At 32.4% G+C, this 16,449-nt stretch overlaps 1 protein-coding gene across 2 annotated transcripts in view; it reads left to right on the top strand.

Moving 5' to 3' along the window:
* The first annotated feature begins 4,353 nt into the window (after positions 1 to 4,353).
* LOC143067018 (symplekin-like) overlaps positions 4,354 to 16,449 on the top strand; it is a 43,568-nt gene continuing 31,472 nt past the window's right edge. For both annotated transcript variants that reach the window (XM_076239948.1, XM_076239947.1), the window contains exons 1-11: positions 4,354 to 4,546; positions 7,875 to 7,943; positions 8,939 to 8,992; positions 9,428 to 9,501; positions 10,046 to 10,282; positions 10,613 to 10,676; positions 11,861 to 12,018; positions 12,622 to 12,719; positions 13,253 to 13,407; positions 14,784 to 14,870; positions 15,728 to 16,057. In XM_076239948.1, the coding sequence (XP_076096063.1) occupies positions 4,457 to 4,546; positions 7,875 to 7,943; positions 8,939 to 8,992; positions 9,428 to 9,501; positions 10,046 to 10,282; positions 10,613 to 10,676; positions 11,861 to 12,018; positions 12,622 to 12,719; positions 13,253 to 13,407; positions 14,784 to 14,870; positions 15,728 to 16,057 (1,416 nt within the window). In that variant the 5' untranslated portion in view covers positions 4,354 to 4,456. The remainder of the gene's footprint in view (positions 4,547 to 7,874; positions 7,944 to 8,938; positions 8,993 to 9,427; positions 9,502 to 10,045; positions 10,283 to 10,612; positions 10,677 to 11,860; positions 12,019 to 12,621; positions 12,720 to 13,252; positions 13,408 to 14,783; positions 14,871 to 15,727; positions 16,058 to 16,449) is intronic.

Below are 16,449 nucleotides of genomic sequence, written 5' to 3'. Positions count from 1 at the left end.
AGCTATGCGAAACAACGGGGTGTTAATATTACGCACGTCATACTATTCAAACCACGCAAAGGAAGAATTTCCGGTAGAATAAACGTTACGATGGAATCCAAAGAATTACTCCAAAACAGTGAGTTTTGGCCTAACAACATTATCTGTCGACCTTGGTATAATAATCGTGCATGGAACGATCGCATTAACAACGAGAATTCAACGGAGCCACAACACTATCAAGATGGCTCTTAGTTACATTCATGTACATTCTGGATATTTAATAACAATAATCATGCTTTCTCTAGTGACTTGGAATGTACGTGGTATCATGTCATCATCAGTCTGCTTATCTGAACTCTTTAAGTATACGAATTGTGACATTGCCGTATTATCGGAGCATAAGTTATTTAACCACTCTCTGCAATTTCTTAACACATTAGATAATAATTACCATAGTTTAGGTATAGCGGATACAAGTGTTAATATTGAAACCAGTAAATGTGGAAAAGGTGGCGTTGCAATTATGTACAAGAAAACATTGAATTTCAACATAAAACCATTTAACTGTCCCGTCTCCGAAAGAATACTAGGAATTGAAATACAGTGTAACGAAAACTACTCTATATTTGTTTTTTCGGTCTACTTACCCGCAGACAGTAATATTCAGAATTACAAATATGAAATGAACATTGTTGAAGATTATGTCAGCAACTTTTCAAAATTTGGTCCCGTAATTGTAGCCGGTGATTTCAACACTAGTTGCAGAGTAACCGACCTTGGTCGAACCAATGTGAATAAATCAATCGTATTTTCAGATTTCATGTTAAGGAATAACATTATCCCGGTTAATGCAAGCACGCTTAGAGATGCTTCATCATTTACGTACATTCCAACTCGAACTTTACTGGATTACTTTTTGGTTAGCGAGGAATTAGCTGGTGAAGTAATTTCCTGTGAAAATATTCCCGAAGGAACATTAAGTCTTACTTCGGATCACCTACCTGTTTTCTTGAAACTGAGCATACCGTATGTTTGCAATTCAACAAACAGTTGCAATAATGTTTGGCCGTCATGGCGAAAAGCATCGGAAAGCAGTCTTGGTGCATACAACGAACTTACCAATAAAATAGCAGATGAGCTCTTGGACTTGCCGTTATGTAATTTGTCCGACTTAGATACACTAGCTTGCAAACTTACCGATAAATTGAAAGACTGTGCAAACGAAACAATACCGTCGGGAAGCTTTAATCCCAAAACTAAGCCGTATTGGTCAGATGAAGTTAAACAAGCACATACAGCTGAACGTTTGGCTCGTAGGAAATGGATTAACCAAGGCAGACCCCGAGGGGCGAACTTTCCTTCTTACGTCGAATACAAATCTGCAAAAAACGAATTCCGGAATCGTCAACGTTTTGCCTATAATGCCTACATGGACAATACTTACCGTGAAATCGACGAAGCAGCTGAGTGTGATGTCAGACTCTTTTGGCGCTTAATATCACGTCAGAAAAACCGTAAAACCAACCAAATTTCAGAAATACTACATCACAACCGAAAATGTAAATCTCCAGAAGATATTTCAAATGCTTTTGCTGACTTTTATGCAGACGTTTATACACCAACTGAAAACTCAAAATTTGACAATGATTTCAAGGTTCATGTGACTGAATTCGTAGATCGCACACTCGAGTCATGTGCAACAAATAATGGCCTCCTCCCAGGAGGTGAAATAACCTTGTACGAAATCGAAACAGTGGTTAGAAACCTCAAGCTACGAAAGGCACCAGGATATGACAAGCTGCAAAACGGACATGTGAGATACAGCGGTAAAAAACTACATACAGTCATTCTCCGTATTTTTAATGCAGTGATTAGATTCGGTCGTATTCCGTTGTGTTGGAAGCATGGCTTATTGATTCCATTGTTTAAAGGTAATGGAAAGTCCAAACAAGCGCCCGAAAACTACCGTCCTATATCGCTATTGCCAATAATGTATAAGCTGTTCGAAACTATATTAAAGAAGCGACTATTAACCTCTTTGCAAAATGATTTGTTTCCAAATTTACAACAACAAGGTTTTCTTAATGGACTTAGCTGTATCACTGCCTCCTTCAACTTCCAAGAAACTATATATTACCTTTTAGAATTAGGATGCAAATTGTATGTTGCGTTTTTGGACAGTTCCCGTGCGTTTGATACGGTGTGGCATAGCGGCCTAATTTATAAATTGTACCAACTTGGGATAAATAGTAAAGCTTTACAAGTGATTTCTGATTGCTATAGTGATATAACAAGTGCCGTTTACGTCAATGAACACGTATCAGTACCCTTCAAAGTCCGACAGGGTGTCAGACAAGGTGGTGTACTATCGACCATCCTGTACTTGGTGTACATTAATGACCTTTTAAATGAATTAGAATTAGTTGGAACCGCAAATATTTCAAATATTCGTACAAGTAATCCATCATTTGCTGACGATGTAGTTTGCATTGGTACTTCGCCACAAAGACTCCAAAATATGTTGAATTGTGCGTACTATTATTCACTTAAATGGAGATTTGAGTTTAATCCTCTGAAATCTGTTATCTTAGGCTACAGAACTGAACTAGATCTTGTATTCAATCTAGGTGATAAAAGTGTTAACATTTCAACTGAGACCAAGCATCTTGGAATATTAAGGACGGTTGACTTATCACCGAGCACAGATATTCAGCATTCATGTAGGAAGGGTCGCAATGCTTATTTTGCTATAGCCGGTACTGGATCTTGTCTGTTAAATCCGTTAACTGTATGTGGCCTCTACAACAAAATTGTTATACCTGCGGTACTTTACGGATGTGAGCTATGGAACGGGATAAAACCAAAAGACTTAAGGTGTCTTGAAACTTTTCAACATTTCATTGTTAAACATATTCAAGGCTTTCCGAAACGAACACGGTCAGATATGTGTGAATCTATGACCAACCTCGAGAGACTACCTATACTAGTAGAAAAACGGAAATTGATGTTCCTGTATAAACTTTGTGAAATGAAGGCCCAATCACTTACCAAACAAATTTTCATTTATAGACTTTTTCAGTATTTCGGAGATACCAGTAGGAAACAACATGGATTCATCCCAGATGTAACTAACATTTTATCAAAATATTCACTTTTGAATTTTTTGAATAGCTATATGTTTACCGGCTGTTTCCCAACCAAATTACAGTGGAAAAACATTGTCAATGGTGCGATTAACCAGCATGAGAAACATCGAAAGGAAGAGCGAATGCGTATTGACAACGATTTTACACGATTTCTAAGATTGTCTGAGAACAATGGCTATGATTTTATATGGCAATATGCAAAATATACTGGCAGACTTCGAACCGCTAAACATGTAGCTAAACTTTGGTCTACTCCCCCGACTAGTGGAAACTGCAACTTGTGTGGACACTTTGTTCAAGATACACTTTACCATCAAATTACAATGTGCACAGAACTTCAAACACAAAGACACTTGCTATATAAAAGATTATCAGAAATGACTAGTGACAATTTCTTATACACACTGCTTTCAAAATCAGACGAGTACGTGTCCTGTTTTCTGCTTGGCAAGCACGAAGCTCTATTGGACTTTTTAACACCAGAGCATTGTTTAGACGTCCTTAACGAAGGATTTTCCTATATTAAATACTGTAGACTGTAAATACTTTTGAATTCAAAATATTTAGTGACATTAATTTTATTACCTAAATTCAAAACTTTGTAATTGTACATAATTTATATGCATTTTGTCAATCTCCTTTAGGAGGAAATAAAGTATGATGATGGTTATTATCTTGAATATTATTATAGATAGAATAAACTGTAAACAGCAATAATATTTAGCAAAGTAAGATTTACAAATAAGTCCAGATGACCGCAATGGTTAATTGACCCCTTAAGGAGTTATTGTCCTTTATTGTCAATTTTTAACAATTTTTCATAAAATTTGTAAAATTTTACTAACATTTTCCACTGAAACTACTGGGCCAAGTTCATTATAGATAGAGATAATTGTAAGCAGCAAGAATGTTCAGTAAAGTAAGATGTACAAACACATCACCATCACCAAAAAACAATTTTGTCATGAATCCATCTGCTTCCTTTGTTTTAGTAATATTCACATAGACCAAGACCAATGTGAGCGACACAGGCTATTTAGAGCCTCTAGTTGTAATCCCCTAGTATGTGCCTTCTTGTAATCTTCAACATATTGAAGTTAAGAAATATTATGCAGATGTAGATGTGAATATAGATTTCTTAATCAATTTTGGTAGTTTTATTGTTTTAATGTTAACGCACAACGCGGAAATTATCGTCTCCGATCCTGATATTTCTAGCTCTTTTTCAACTTCCGGTTATCGGCATGGGGGAAAACTGGGAAAATGCAAAAATCAACAAAAAAAATTAATACAATTTCCCCTATTCAAATTAGTTTTAATTGATTAAGATGTCTGCAGAAAGTCAACCAACCCCTCTGTCGACTGCTGCACAGTTCTTCATGGACGAAGAAGAGGGCAGCACGTCCACTTACGACAGGGTAAACAACGCATACATTTTTCTTTCTTTCTCAGTTTCTGCACTGCTACTGCCACCTGTCAATACAATTACATCAGAGATCACCTTGACATATTGAAGTGTGGCACACTGAATTTCCCTCAACTGCCTTTCATAATTATTGACAAAAATTAATTTGTTGACTGCCACTCTTCAAAATATAGATAGTATAGATGTGTGAGTTCGTGGTCTAGTGGTTAAGACCGATGGCTACAGTGCTGAAGGTCCCAAGTTCGATTCTCACTCGGGGTGCTAAAAATATCAGTACATTAGAAGGGTAATTTTCACCCTCTCACACACATCTCTGGTACCCAAACCGGAGTTTAAACTAGAATGGGTACGTTGGGGGCCTCGGTTGGTCAAGTTGTCCCCTACTTTGACCTGGAGATCAATCTTCTGATATCTCTCTGGTTTGTCTGTTTCCACCGAGTGGCCCGGTGGTTCTCTCCGAGTACTTCGGCTTCCTCCACCTTAATAACAGACTACCCGGTGTCCTAGCACTCCCTTTGTGTTGGGTGGGGATTGATTGTCCTTGTAAAAATAATTGTCGTATAAATATACGTTAGTGACACATTTCCATTAATCCCGTTAGGGAGTGTACATGGATGCCACTGTACCCTCGCAGCTTTCGAGGGGTTCTTCGGATATCGGAGGCATTTACCAGTACATACATACAGTATTTAAAATACCCGTTATCTTTGACCCAATGCTTCTTCTCTTAGTAGATTCCCTAGTTTTGAAAGCAACTGAGTACAATTCAGGTCAAACTAGCAAGCGTATGGTCGATAAAGTGGCTTGCCCATCTGTTACTTCACTATGTTTGACTGTCAAAAGCGATACACTGTACATGTATCTAGTCGCTCTTGTCATGCCTGTTGTTCAAGATACATTTTTGTACTCCCTTTCAAATGTCATCCCAATATTCAATATTTACCAAGTCAATGAAACAGCATTTTTTCATTTAGAAGTAAAGAAATGCATACACATAAACAATTTATTTTCTTTAGAAAAGAGGTTTAAGCATTGACTTTGAAGTTGGTTATAAAATATAAGTCCATAAAATTTACAAAGTTGTGAAAACCATAATTGAATTCTATTAACAAATTAACAGATCATAGTGCAAGTGAATTATTTACACAATACATATATTATTTATTAAATTACATTGATGCAATATATGTTTAACACCTGTACCTATGATTTTGAACGATCACATTTTGGATGACACCAAAATTTATTTTAAAATATTGGTTTGATTACTCAGACCCTGTTCACACTAGCATTTTTTTTTATCGATCTAATTTAATCATATCGATCTCTATCGGTCTAATATGAACCACTACGTTCACACTTCAATTAAAAACGCAATCGATCTAACCTTTTTGCCCATAAAACTGTAAACACTGTGTATAAATAGAACTGATTTATCAAATTCATGTGCTGATACACTGATACACACACTTGGAAAAAAAAATTGGATAAAGGTATTGTTTCTCTTGAATCACAATTTAAAATTTTGATACTGGTGTTATTGCAGTTTTCTTTAATTTTGAAAAAAAATAACTGTAGCAACGAAGTTACAACACGACGCCGGAAATACTGCGGTTCCTGCAAAGAAAAAAAATCAACATAAGAAAAGAAGACACAGATTTCGCAAATCTATGCTATGGCAAAGACAACATGTTTACAGTTTGTTTTAAAGGTCTTTTAACAGAGAAATACGGGTCAAACAACGAACGTCTGAGATAGTTTTGCCGCTATACATGTACATGCGCATACGTTATTTTCGATTCAATCGTACTAGTTTAAACCGATCTCTGCGTTCACATCTAAAGTAAGATCGGTTTACTTTAGATCGATTCAAACTAAACTACCTCTTTTGGTGTTTTAGTTTAGACCGATTGAAGATCGATCAATGCGTTCACATTAGCCCTTAAACCGATCTAAAGTGAACCGGTCTAGTTTTAATCGATAAAAATGTCCTAGTGTGAATGAGGTCTCAGACTCTTTATGGATTACCCATGTAGATGAAGGGTAAATGACCATGAATCTGATGATTGTCATTATTGTGACAAATCTTGGTGCAGTTATTAATATTATCTCAATTACTGTGGATTCATTATTATTTGTTTGAAACCAATTTTCGTAGGTTTTGTGTATACAGGTGAACCACACAAATCCAAATGTTCAACAAATAACTTATTTTCAATAGGCTCTGAATACAGAGATTGGCAGAACCATGAAATTAAATATCCACGAAAATTGATACCCACAAAAATAAATGAATCCACAGTAGGCAAAACAAATATCCATTTGATTTTTTCAAAACAAAAAATGAAATTTAAAATATTCTAAACTCTACAGGCATATTAATAAAAAGCATAGTTGATTATATCGCAATTTTATTGTTTCCTTACCTCCATAATGACACCTTTTGACGCCACCCCCTTTACTCCATAATGACGTCTGTGTAGTACCTCAGTTGAAACACTTTGAATACCAAATGTCTGCATCAGACTTAAAAAACATTGTATCAAACATGAAAAGGATATTCTTGAGAATATCTGACTGGAATTTCATTGATGAAATATTCGTTTTAGTAATGCATTTAAACATGTACTTTAAACCTAATCATTTTTTTTATTAAAAAAATCATATAGGAATCAAGTATGTAAAAAAAAATTTCTAAGGAGGAAAGGGTTAATAACTAGCAAAATTGTATTCAGCATTACCTCCTTATGTCTGTGAAGTTTCAAATTACACCATCGAAAGGATCAGATAACAAGCAATAAACATTGTTGAATGAACATGTTGAAGAATTACCATTGGAAATATTTTTTTAATATATTTGATATCAATTAAAATTAGCTTAAACTGCATTTACACATTGTTAAACAGAATCTTATGTTTACAGCTTGAAAAAAACTTCTTAATATGAATGTGGTTAATAACATAAAAAGGATCTGATGGTGGCTGATTCATGCTTGTGAATATAAATGTTCAATTAACTTATCAAAATTTGTAGAATTGCACATACGATAAAATTTGTGAGTGATTGTACTTTCTCCTGAGAAATCATCCAAAGTTAAGTAGAATTTCAAAATTGATATTTAAAGTGGTTGAGAAGGTGGAAACCGACCTAAAATTCTTAAAACTAAATATTCAACAGTCATATAAAGTTAAACATGTTAAAAGTAATTTTAAACAAGGTATTAAAATCAATTTTAGAAAGTTATCAACACTTCAACTGGCATAAAGTTGACAAAAAAATCTCAATCATTCTTGTGACAATTTAAAGATTATTATTTCAGGTTGTTGAACTGGTCAACCAGGCTACTTTGATGCAGAAAGATGTACAAAAGATTGGGAATTTAAGACAGGTATGTAAACAATTGATTGGTAAAGATACAATTGTAAATTTGAGCAGGTAATATGTATGTAGACAACTACCCCAGTGCTGAGTGTTTGGATTGTTTTGGTAATTTAAGAATGGGAAAGATTACCAGAGTAGAGTGAAGAGAAATATTAAAAATGATATTTTTGACTTAGATAAATTATATATTTAATTGTTTTACAATGTGTGTAAATTCAAGACTCACACTTTTGTTCTCCAGGTTTTACTTACTCTTGCATTTCAGATATGACTATACTTACAATGACTTAACATAAATACCAGATAATGTTGCACCACAACATTCTTAAGATGAAATAAAACTACATATAAATGTACATGTAGATTTCTTAATCAATTTTATAAACATCAATCATCTGTTGATTATATAATCAAAAGTTGACCTTTGAGTCATTCTTTTCATTTTTACTTCGATTACTCTCCAAATTATCAAAATTCAAATGCATGTTTCCTTTTAATGATTGAAAATTAAGTGTATGCTTCAGAAGTGTATACAATTGAATTTTGTGTGTAATAAAATTAATGGCAAACATTCTATATCAGCCATCAATGGTGATATCCTTACCAGTCATGGTAATTTTGGCTTTATCAGAAAAAAAACACAGTCTTGTTCAAAGTATATAGTTAAGAGTGTATGATGTGACTTTTTAACAATCACCCCCATATCAACCCTCAATAAATTTGATAACTTGAGCTAAGATTTCAGGATATAGTGGGGTCTCAACTAAAAAAAAAAAACTCGTCAAGATGATGCAAGTGTGATATTTAAAAAAAGCCATGCAATATTCTCTATATGATTATAATATCTATTAACATAGAATTATAAATTATTGAAACAAAATGTACATACAATTGTTAAAATGCCTCAAACTTTGGTTTTAAGATGTCAAGATTTAATAAGATTTCACATATTGACAGTTTACTTTGAACATGAATTTTACAACTGATATGATTGTGTTGTAGGTACAAGAATTAATTGTACACAAGGAGCCAGGATTATTGGATAACTTTCTTGAGGTAAGATTGTACATCATATGAAACCTACATGCAACAGCAATTAAATCTGGAGGTTTAGGTATATACTATTGAAACAAATTATGTAAAGGAGAGAAAATAGAAGCAACAATAGAAGCAGTATTTGACTTCATTAAAAAACTGTTGTCATCAAGTTGAATTTTAAAGGCAGCCAGCCATGACAATAATTCCAGTGTGCATTACTGACATTGCATTATGCCCTCTGCTTACTTAAGCTTAATGTAATTGATTTATTTGTTTGCATATTTGCGCTTTATATCTCTTACTCCCCCTTAACCAGAGATTGTATAGAAAAATTTTCAAAATGTTATGTCTTAATGATAATATACATGTATCTATTTGTAAAACAATTTTGCTTTAAATATGATTTTATGATGTTTCATTTATTCTTACATGTTTTTCTCTTATGGTTGACAGGAAATGCTAGCATTCCAGAGTGATAAAGGAAATGAAGTGAGAAAGTTTATTGTCAGCTTTATTGAAGAAGCATGGTTTGTATCATTATAAAATTAATATTTGATTATAAAATTGTGCACTTTACCATTATTATTGGAGAAAAAGATTTTTACAAGAAAATATTTGCTATTTTGTTGGGAAAATCCATTTAACCATATAACTTTAAGGCATCAAAGCATATACGATATCACATGGTTTTGTAGTGTGTAATAAATTGGCTAAAATGTATTTTATTAATAAACTGGTCACACTATATTATAACTAGGTATAAAGCAAAAGATCATCTTATAATCTTATCAGTACTGTTGATAGACTCAGAAAATGATGAATACATCAATCATATTGTAATTAGATCTAAAATGCATAATCATTTACTGGAAACTATATTTGTTTTTGTCTGTGAAATAGAAATTTGTATAAAAGTTTTAACAGATAACATAGTAAAACCTATTTACCAACAGATGTTCACATGAGATCTCAAAGGATTCGAACGACTTGTAGTTTTTACAATTTATTGATGTGAAATAGCATGTGTTCTGATTTTCTTTTTGTAGTGGTTTGATTTATTTTTTTATGCAGTAAAAAGGAACCAGACTTGTTAGATAAATGTATGCCGTGTCTTCAAGTGTTACTGCAGGATGAGAATGTGAACGTTCAGAAGAAGACCATACTGGTACTACCTAACATTTATAGGACTATTGTGTGGTGGCTCATCAAATCTAAACCAGGGAATGACGAGGAGAAGTCATTTGTATGGGAGTCTATGAAGGCAATGAAAAATAAGATGTATGAACTGATAGATTCAGAAAACGATGGGTAAGGTGTATAAACTGATAGATTCAAATAGGAAAAAAAAGAAACATTTTGGTGCCCCCAACACAAACTTTTTTTTCTCATACAAAAGTTTTGATTCAAAATGAAATGTTGGCTTACTTAAGAGTCTCAGGCTATTTCACTTATAATTATTTTATTAGTCTGGGTTAAGTTTTTGACCCATAAAGATTTTGCTATAAAAGATATTTTTAATGCTGATAAATTAACAAATTTAAGTAAAAAACACAAAGTATGAAATGGTAGAACTTGCATAATGTAGAACTTACATTTTTGATAGTACACATTTTCTAACTCTATATGCTTTTATTTCAGAATAAGAACCCATGTTGTAAAGTTCTTTGAAGGTTATGTCTTAGCTTTATCAAGGAAAACATCTGTAAGTAAACAATGATATTTCTCCTGTTGCGTTTTCTTATTGGTATATATGCAAATTTCTGTTTTTGATTTAATCTCTTCTCCACTAAGCATGCAGCATTTAAGATTATGAGCATAGACTGGTAGCTCAGTGTCTGTGGAATCATTGGAATGGGCATGGTTAGAGCAATATGTCTTACTTACAACTGTTACCTTGTAAAATACATGTAGCATAATAAAAAATCTGGAAAAATGTGTCATTGTAAATTGAATTTATCTTCGATTTTTTAATTTAATTTAGTTGATATGAAAAATGAAATTACCACAAATAATATAGGAACTTAATTTATAGGAATAACTCTGAACAATATATACCAGGATGAAATAGCAAAGGAGTAGGTCCGGTAAGGACCAATTTTGGCCTCAAATTTCAGGTTCATCTGACAAAAGATTTTGACCACTTTTTAAACACTTAAGGGTCTATTTTATTTGAATTAATTAGTTTACGTGAAAGATTTTAACAGATTTAGTCATTAAAAACGATCCGATTCAAGCTCAAATATGAAAAATCTACCTAATATGCTAAAAAAATGTCACTTTTCAGATGGTTTTTGGTAAAAATGAAAGTGGCCGCATCCGTGTTCATCCTCAACCTTTATATATATTATGTATTATCATAAAATACAACTTACATTTCAATATTAAGGATGAACACGCATGCGGCCACTTTCGTTTTACACGAAAACTACTAAAATTTATCTAAAATGCTAGAATAATGAGGATTTCAGTAATTTAGCATGACTTAATGGTGCTAGTACCGGATATATGTGCATTGTATTGTCAAAAACAGCCCATATTTATGTAGCAGAAGCATTCTACTGTCCAATAAATAACTAAAGGTTTTCATTTTAACAATTTTGCAAAACTGCTATATTTTGGGGCCAAAAAGGGGTCTTACTGAACCTACTCCTTTAAAGTGGGACAAATTTAAATCATTTTGACAAATTGCTAATAAAAGACAAAGCAAAAATTTCCTAGTTTACCATATCTTATTTAGTTATTTATCATATCCATTAGAAGTTGAAATAGTCCAATATTGTTTTTGACAGAGAAGTGAATGTATCATCTAGTAACATGGACATCAAGCCTCCACTATGAATTAAAGCTTTACCGCATAACTTAATTCAAGACATGTTTAATTCACAGGAATCTGAAGTCCCTAAAGGTATGACTCCTGAGAAAGCCCTCACTTTAGATGATATCCCCAATGAACATAAGTTTCTCAAGTTAAAACGTTTAGAAGAGGAAGGAACTAAAGGATTTGATATCATGTTGAGGTTCCAGGCTTCTCCCCATATATCTAGGTATATATATATTAAAATTGTTTTCTGTGATTTAATAGAGAAACACTACAGAACATTTAGAACAGAACTCCGAAATATTCTTATGTTTCATATTTCATAGGTTCTTCAATGAGCTGTGAACAGAGCAATTTGTAAAAAAAAATTCAATGACTCAAAATTAGAAACTTAATTTGAATTTCGTACCAGCCTCTCTTAAAACTTCAATTATCCTTGTAAAAGTAGGCAGCCATCACTTGAATTAAAATTATGTTTTAAAGGAAATGGCAATTGAATTTTTTGTTATTGTTAAAGGCCTTTTGGTCTGCTAAAATTCAATGTTAGTGTACACAAACATGGTTATTTTATGGTTTATAAATATTATCATTCTTTGTTGTTGATTATGTTAAAATCAATGTACAGTGAATTTATAAGTCTTTTATTTTTTTTATTTTACATATGTCAGAGAATAAGAGGGATTAGTGCACTACATTTTAAAATTGAAATATTCAATATTTCAAATCTTTCATTTGACAGTTAGAACATCAACAAGTTGTAAAAACTCATATAAATCTCTAACTCTTACTGTTATAATATTGGGTCATTAACTGAGTGATAATTTTTCAGTATAAATTTAATGACCGTGATGGGAAGTATTACAACAATTGCCAAACAACGACCAGATTATTTCAGTAAAGTAGTACAAGCATTTGAAGCATTACAAGGTATGATTTATTATTATGCTAGTTAATAGGAAAATTTTCTTTTCAAGAAATCAAAATCTTCTTGATTGAAATTCAATTTTACAAATTTTCAATTACTTACACAAACAATATGTATGAAAAACTAAATAGTGTATATTATATATAAAAATAATAAAAACAAAATTAAACAGAGGTCATCTCTGTGTGTTCAACAATAATCAGTTGCTTGTACAGTAGATTAACATGTACCAGAGGGGAAAAAAATCCTACACTTCAGAGAACAAATATTCCAAGTAAAATGGCACTAGTATTGATTCGTTTATTCTTAAGTTAATATAGCCTTAAGTATAATAAAAAAAAAAAGGATGAGGTGTATCAATACATCAATTTTATTGCTGTTCATCATCTAAAAGTCATGTATTTTTAATTTTAATAGACAATTAACCAGTCAAGATATATTACCAATGGACGACTAATGATATCATAAAACTTTCAATAATGAAAACATATACAACTGTTATTAAAATATTACATATGTATATTTATATTTGTAGTAAATTTACCTCCCACACTTGCCAAATCTCAAGTTAGTAGTGTGAGAAAGAATCTAAAGATGCATATGTTGTCTTTATTGAGACATCCAGCTTCTCAGGACTATATTCCACAGATAACAACACTACTGACTGATTTAGGTGCAACCAACTCTGAGGTTAGTTATGTTAGCTTTTCCTATCATCTTGGATCTTTATTAGGGTATGTAGCTTCTCAGGACTACATCACACAGATAGCAACATTGCTACATGAACTTGGTGCCACTAATTCTGAGCAAGTAATAAAGCATAAGATTTCCTGTTTAAGGTAGATTCATGGTATACCGCCATCTTGGATTGTACAAGCGCAGTACACAATCGGTCTAGATCTTAGCCCTTATCTGTAAATATGAAGACAGATTGGCAATTTATAGGTTAGACTTTATTTATAGAAAGAACATTTGGTGGTTTATTGCATCAATCAAATTGTTTAAATAAATACCAAAAATTTTTGATTTTAGATTCTAATATGACGTGCTTCTTTCGCTTTGTGAATAAACTCATGCTCTAAATCCAATAAAATTTGTTTGCACATGGGTATATTGACTACTGCAGAATAATGAATTTGATCAAATTAGCATGCATTAACTCATTATATTGGTTTTATCTTAGCCCTCACTATCGCTCGGGCAAAAATAATCAAGAATATAATGCCTACCCATTTTAAAACTACAATAAAGTATAGCTTGCATCAATTATTTCTTAAATAATTTAGGAATTATTGTTTCAGCTTGGCTACTTAAGGGGAGATAACTGTTTTATAAAAAAATTATACTGGACTGGAAATTTTAATTTTTCACTTGTAGCAAGAAAACAAGTTCGGTGACACCATTTTTTTCTATTTATTTTTTTAAGCATATCATAAAACCTATCTTCTCATATTTTATTTCAAAATTCTATTTATTTTATGCACAAAAATGTGTTTTTTCATGAACAATCTAAGCAAATTTGGGCAATTTCGTCTAAATCCATAGCTTGAAAAATTGCAAGGTGACCCATACTTTTTATCATATTTTTGAAAAAAGCTTAGAAAAATCTTTATTTTGGCAAAGTATAAAAAATTGTATCCGGGAACTGTTTCAGTCCAATACTAAATTTTTTGTATGCTGTTTGCTTTTTCAAGATGTCCGTTTTGTTATGAATTCACAAAACTTTAGTTCATCTTATATGTTTTGTGACAAACGAAAAAAATTATGGAACAAACAAGATTTTTATAATAGTTAACCTGTATATTTTTTGGTTTGACAAGTTTATACATTTTATAGCGAAAAAGCTATTTTTTCATGCGAAATGTTGTGTAATTTTAGTATAGTATTAAACTGTATGTGCCGGATTATTATTAAATTGCTAAGAATTTAGTACTACAAACTCTCCGGTCAAAGTTTAGCACTAAAACTTTTCAATGCTATCATTTTAATGTTTTAACACATATTCAATGAGTAATTGATACATAAAGCTGTTTGACGAATTATAATATTATAATTTATTTTCACAGGTGATGAAAAGTATGCCAAAGATAGACGAAAGTAGAAAAAGGAAAGCTGAAGAGGCATCAGCACCTGCTAAAAAAGCTAAAGTTGAGGTAAAAAGGCTTAGTAGAGGTAGAAAGGCTAAAGTTGAGGTAAAAAAAGCTTAAGTTGAGGTAAAAAAGCTTAGTAGAGGTAAAAAAGCTAAAGTTGAGGTGAAAACAGCTTAAGTTGAGGTAAAAAATCTTAGTAGAGGTAAAAAGGCTAAAGTTGAGGTAAAAAAGCTAAAGTTGAGGTAAAAAAGCTAAAGTTGAGGTAAACAAAGCTAAAGTTGAGTGAAAAAAGGCTAAATTTGAGGTGAAAAAAGCTGAAGTTGAGGTAAAAAAGCTTAGTAGAGGTAAAAAGGCTAAAGTTGAGGTGAAAAAAGCTTAAGTTGAGGTAAAAAAGCTTAGTAGAGGTAAAAAGGCTAAAGGTGAGGTATAAAAGGCTAAAGTTAAGGTAAAAAGCTGAAGTTGAGGAAAAAAGGCTTAATAGAGGTATAAAAGCTAAAGTTGATGTAAAAACATTAAAGCTGAGGTAAAAGGGCTTAAATAGAAGTAAAAAGGCTAAGTAGAGGCAAAAAGCTAAATTAGAGGTATTCTACTGATCAAATGTAATTAAATAAGGCTAAGAAAAGGTATTCCATTCAACAAATTAAATGTGGCAATGTGAAAAGGCTTGAGTAGAGGTATTCTTATGTACAAATGTTGTTAAATTGTCTATTCATTTTACGTAGAGAACAAATGTTCAATTGTCTATCCAATTTTTGTTGAGTACAAATGTTGTTTTATTGTCTATCAACTTTACGTTGAGTACAAACATTGTTCAATTGTCTATCCAATTAATGCTTGTCCACTTAATGTTGAGTGCAATTGTCTATTCATTTTACATTGAGTACAAACGTTGTTTAATAGTCTAAATATTTTTATTGTAGATTGAGCAAGAAGAGGATTACTTAACAACTCCATTTGTAGAGAGGGGTACCACATCTGTCCTCAAACAGAAACCAGCAGATTTACAACATACAGCTATAGATATTACCTCCAATGATTTATATGAGAGATTGACACCCCACAATGTGGCTGATTTAGTTCTGATTAGTATGGTCATGTTACCAGAGACAATGCCAGCACATTTCCAGTCCACGTATACCCCTATAGCTGCTGCAGGAACAGAGGCACAGAAGAAACACATGGCTAGGTTATTAGCCACACAGCTGACTACTGCAGGCATGGGAAAAGGAATACGGGAAGTTCAGAAACAGGTTGGTACTCACTTTTGATAACAGTATCTAGATTAAGAATAAATTTGTGTAGTGTGCAAAGCTAAGTCGGCAGATGGTGACAGCTTTTATTTGTTTCGACTTAGATTTGTAATGTATTGTTAAGAATTTTTTCGTTTAGTTTGGTAAATATAAATAGAATTTGAAAGTTAGTCTGGTAAATATAAATAGAATTTGAAAGTATGTTGATGGCAGATTGTTGATAGTGTTTCTTGTGTTTAAAGTGTCCTGCTGATCAACACTTTTGTTGTCTCTTCATAGTTGTCAGTGTCAGAATTCAACCAAACTTGCATAGATCCTTTAACAGGAGAAATCCTTATTTTTTGGAGAGGACACATATCTTGCTTGGAAGATTCAGCTAAGTTTTATTCTTA

This window comes from Mytilus galloprovincialis, chromosome 3, assembly GCF_965363235.1.
Source record: "Mytilus galloprovincialis chromosome 3, xbMytGall1.hap1.1, whole genome shotgun sequence".
In the NCBI taxonomy this organism is placed as follows: Eukaryota; Metazoa; Mollusca; class Bivalvia; order Mytilida; family Mytilidae; genus Mytilus; species Mytilus galloprovincialis.
This window is presented reverse-complemented; position numbering and strand designations above follow the sequence as displayed.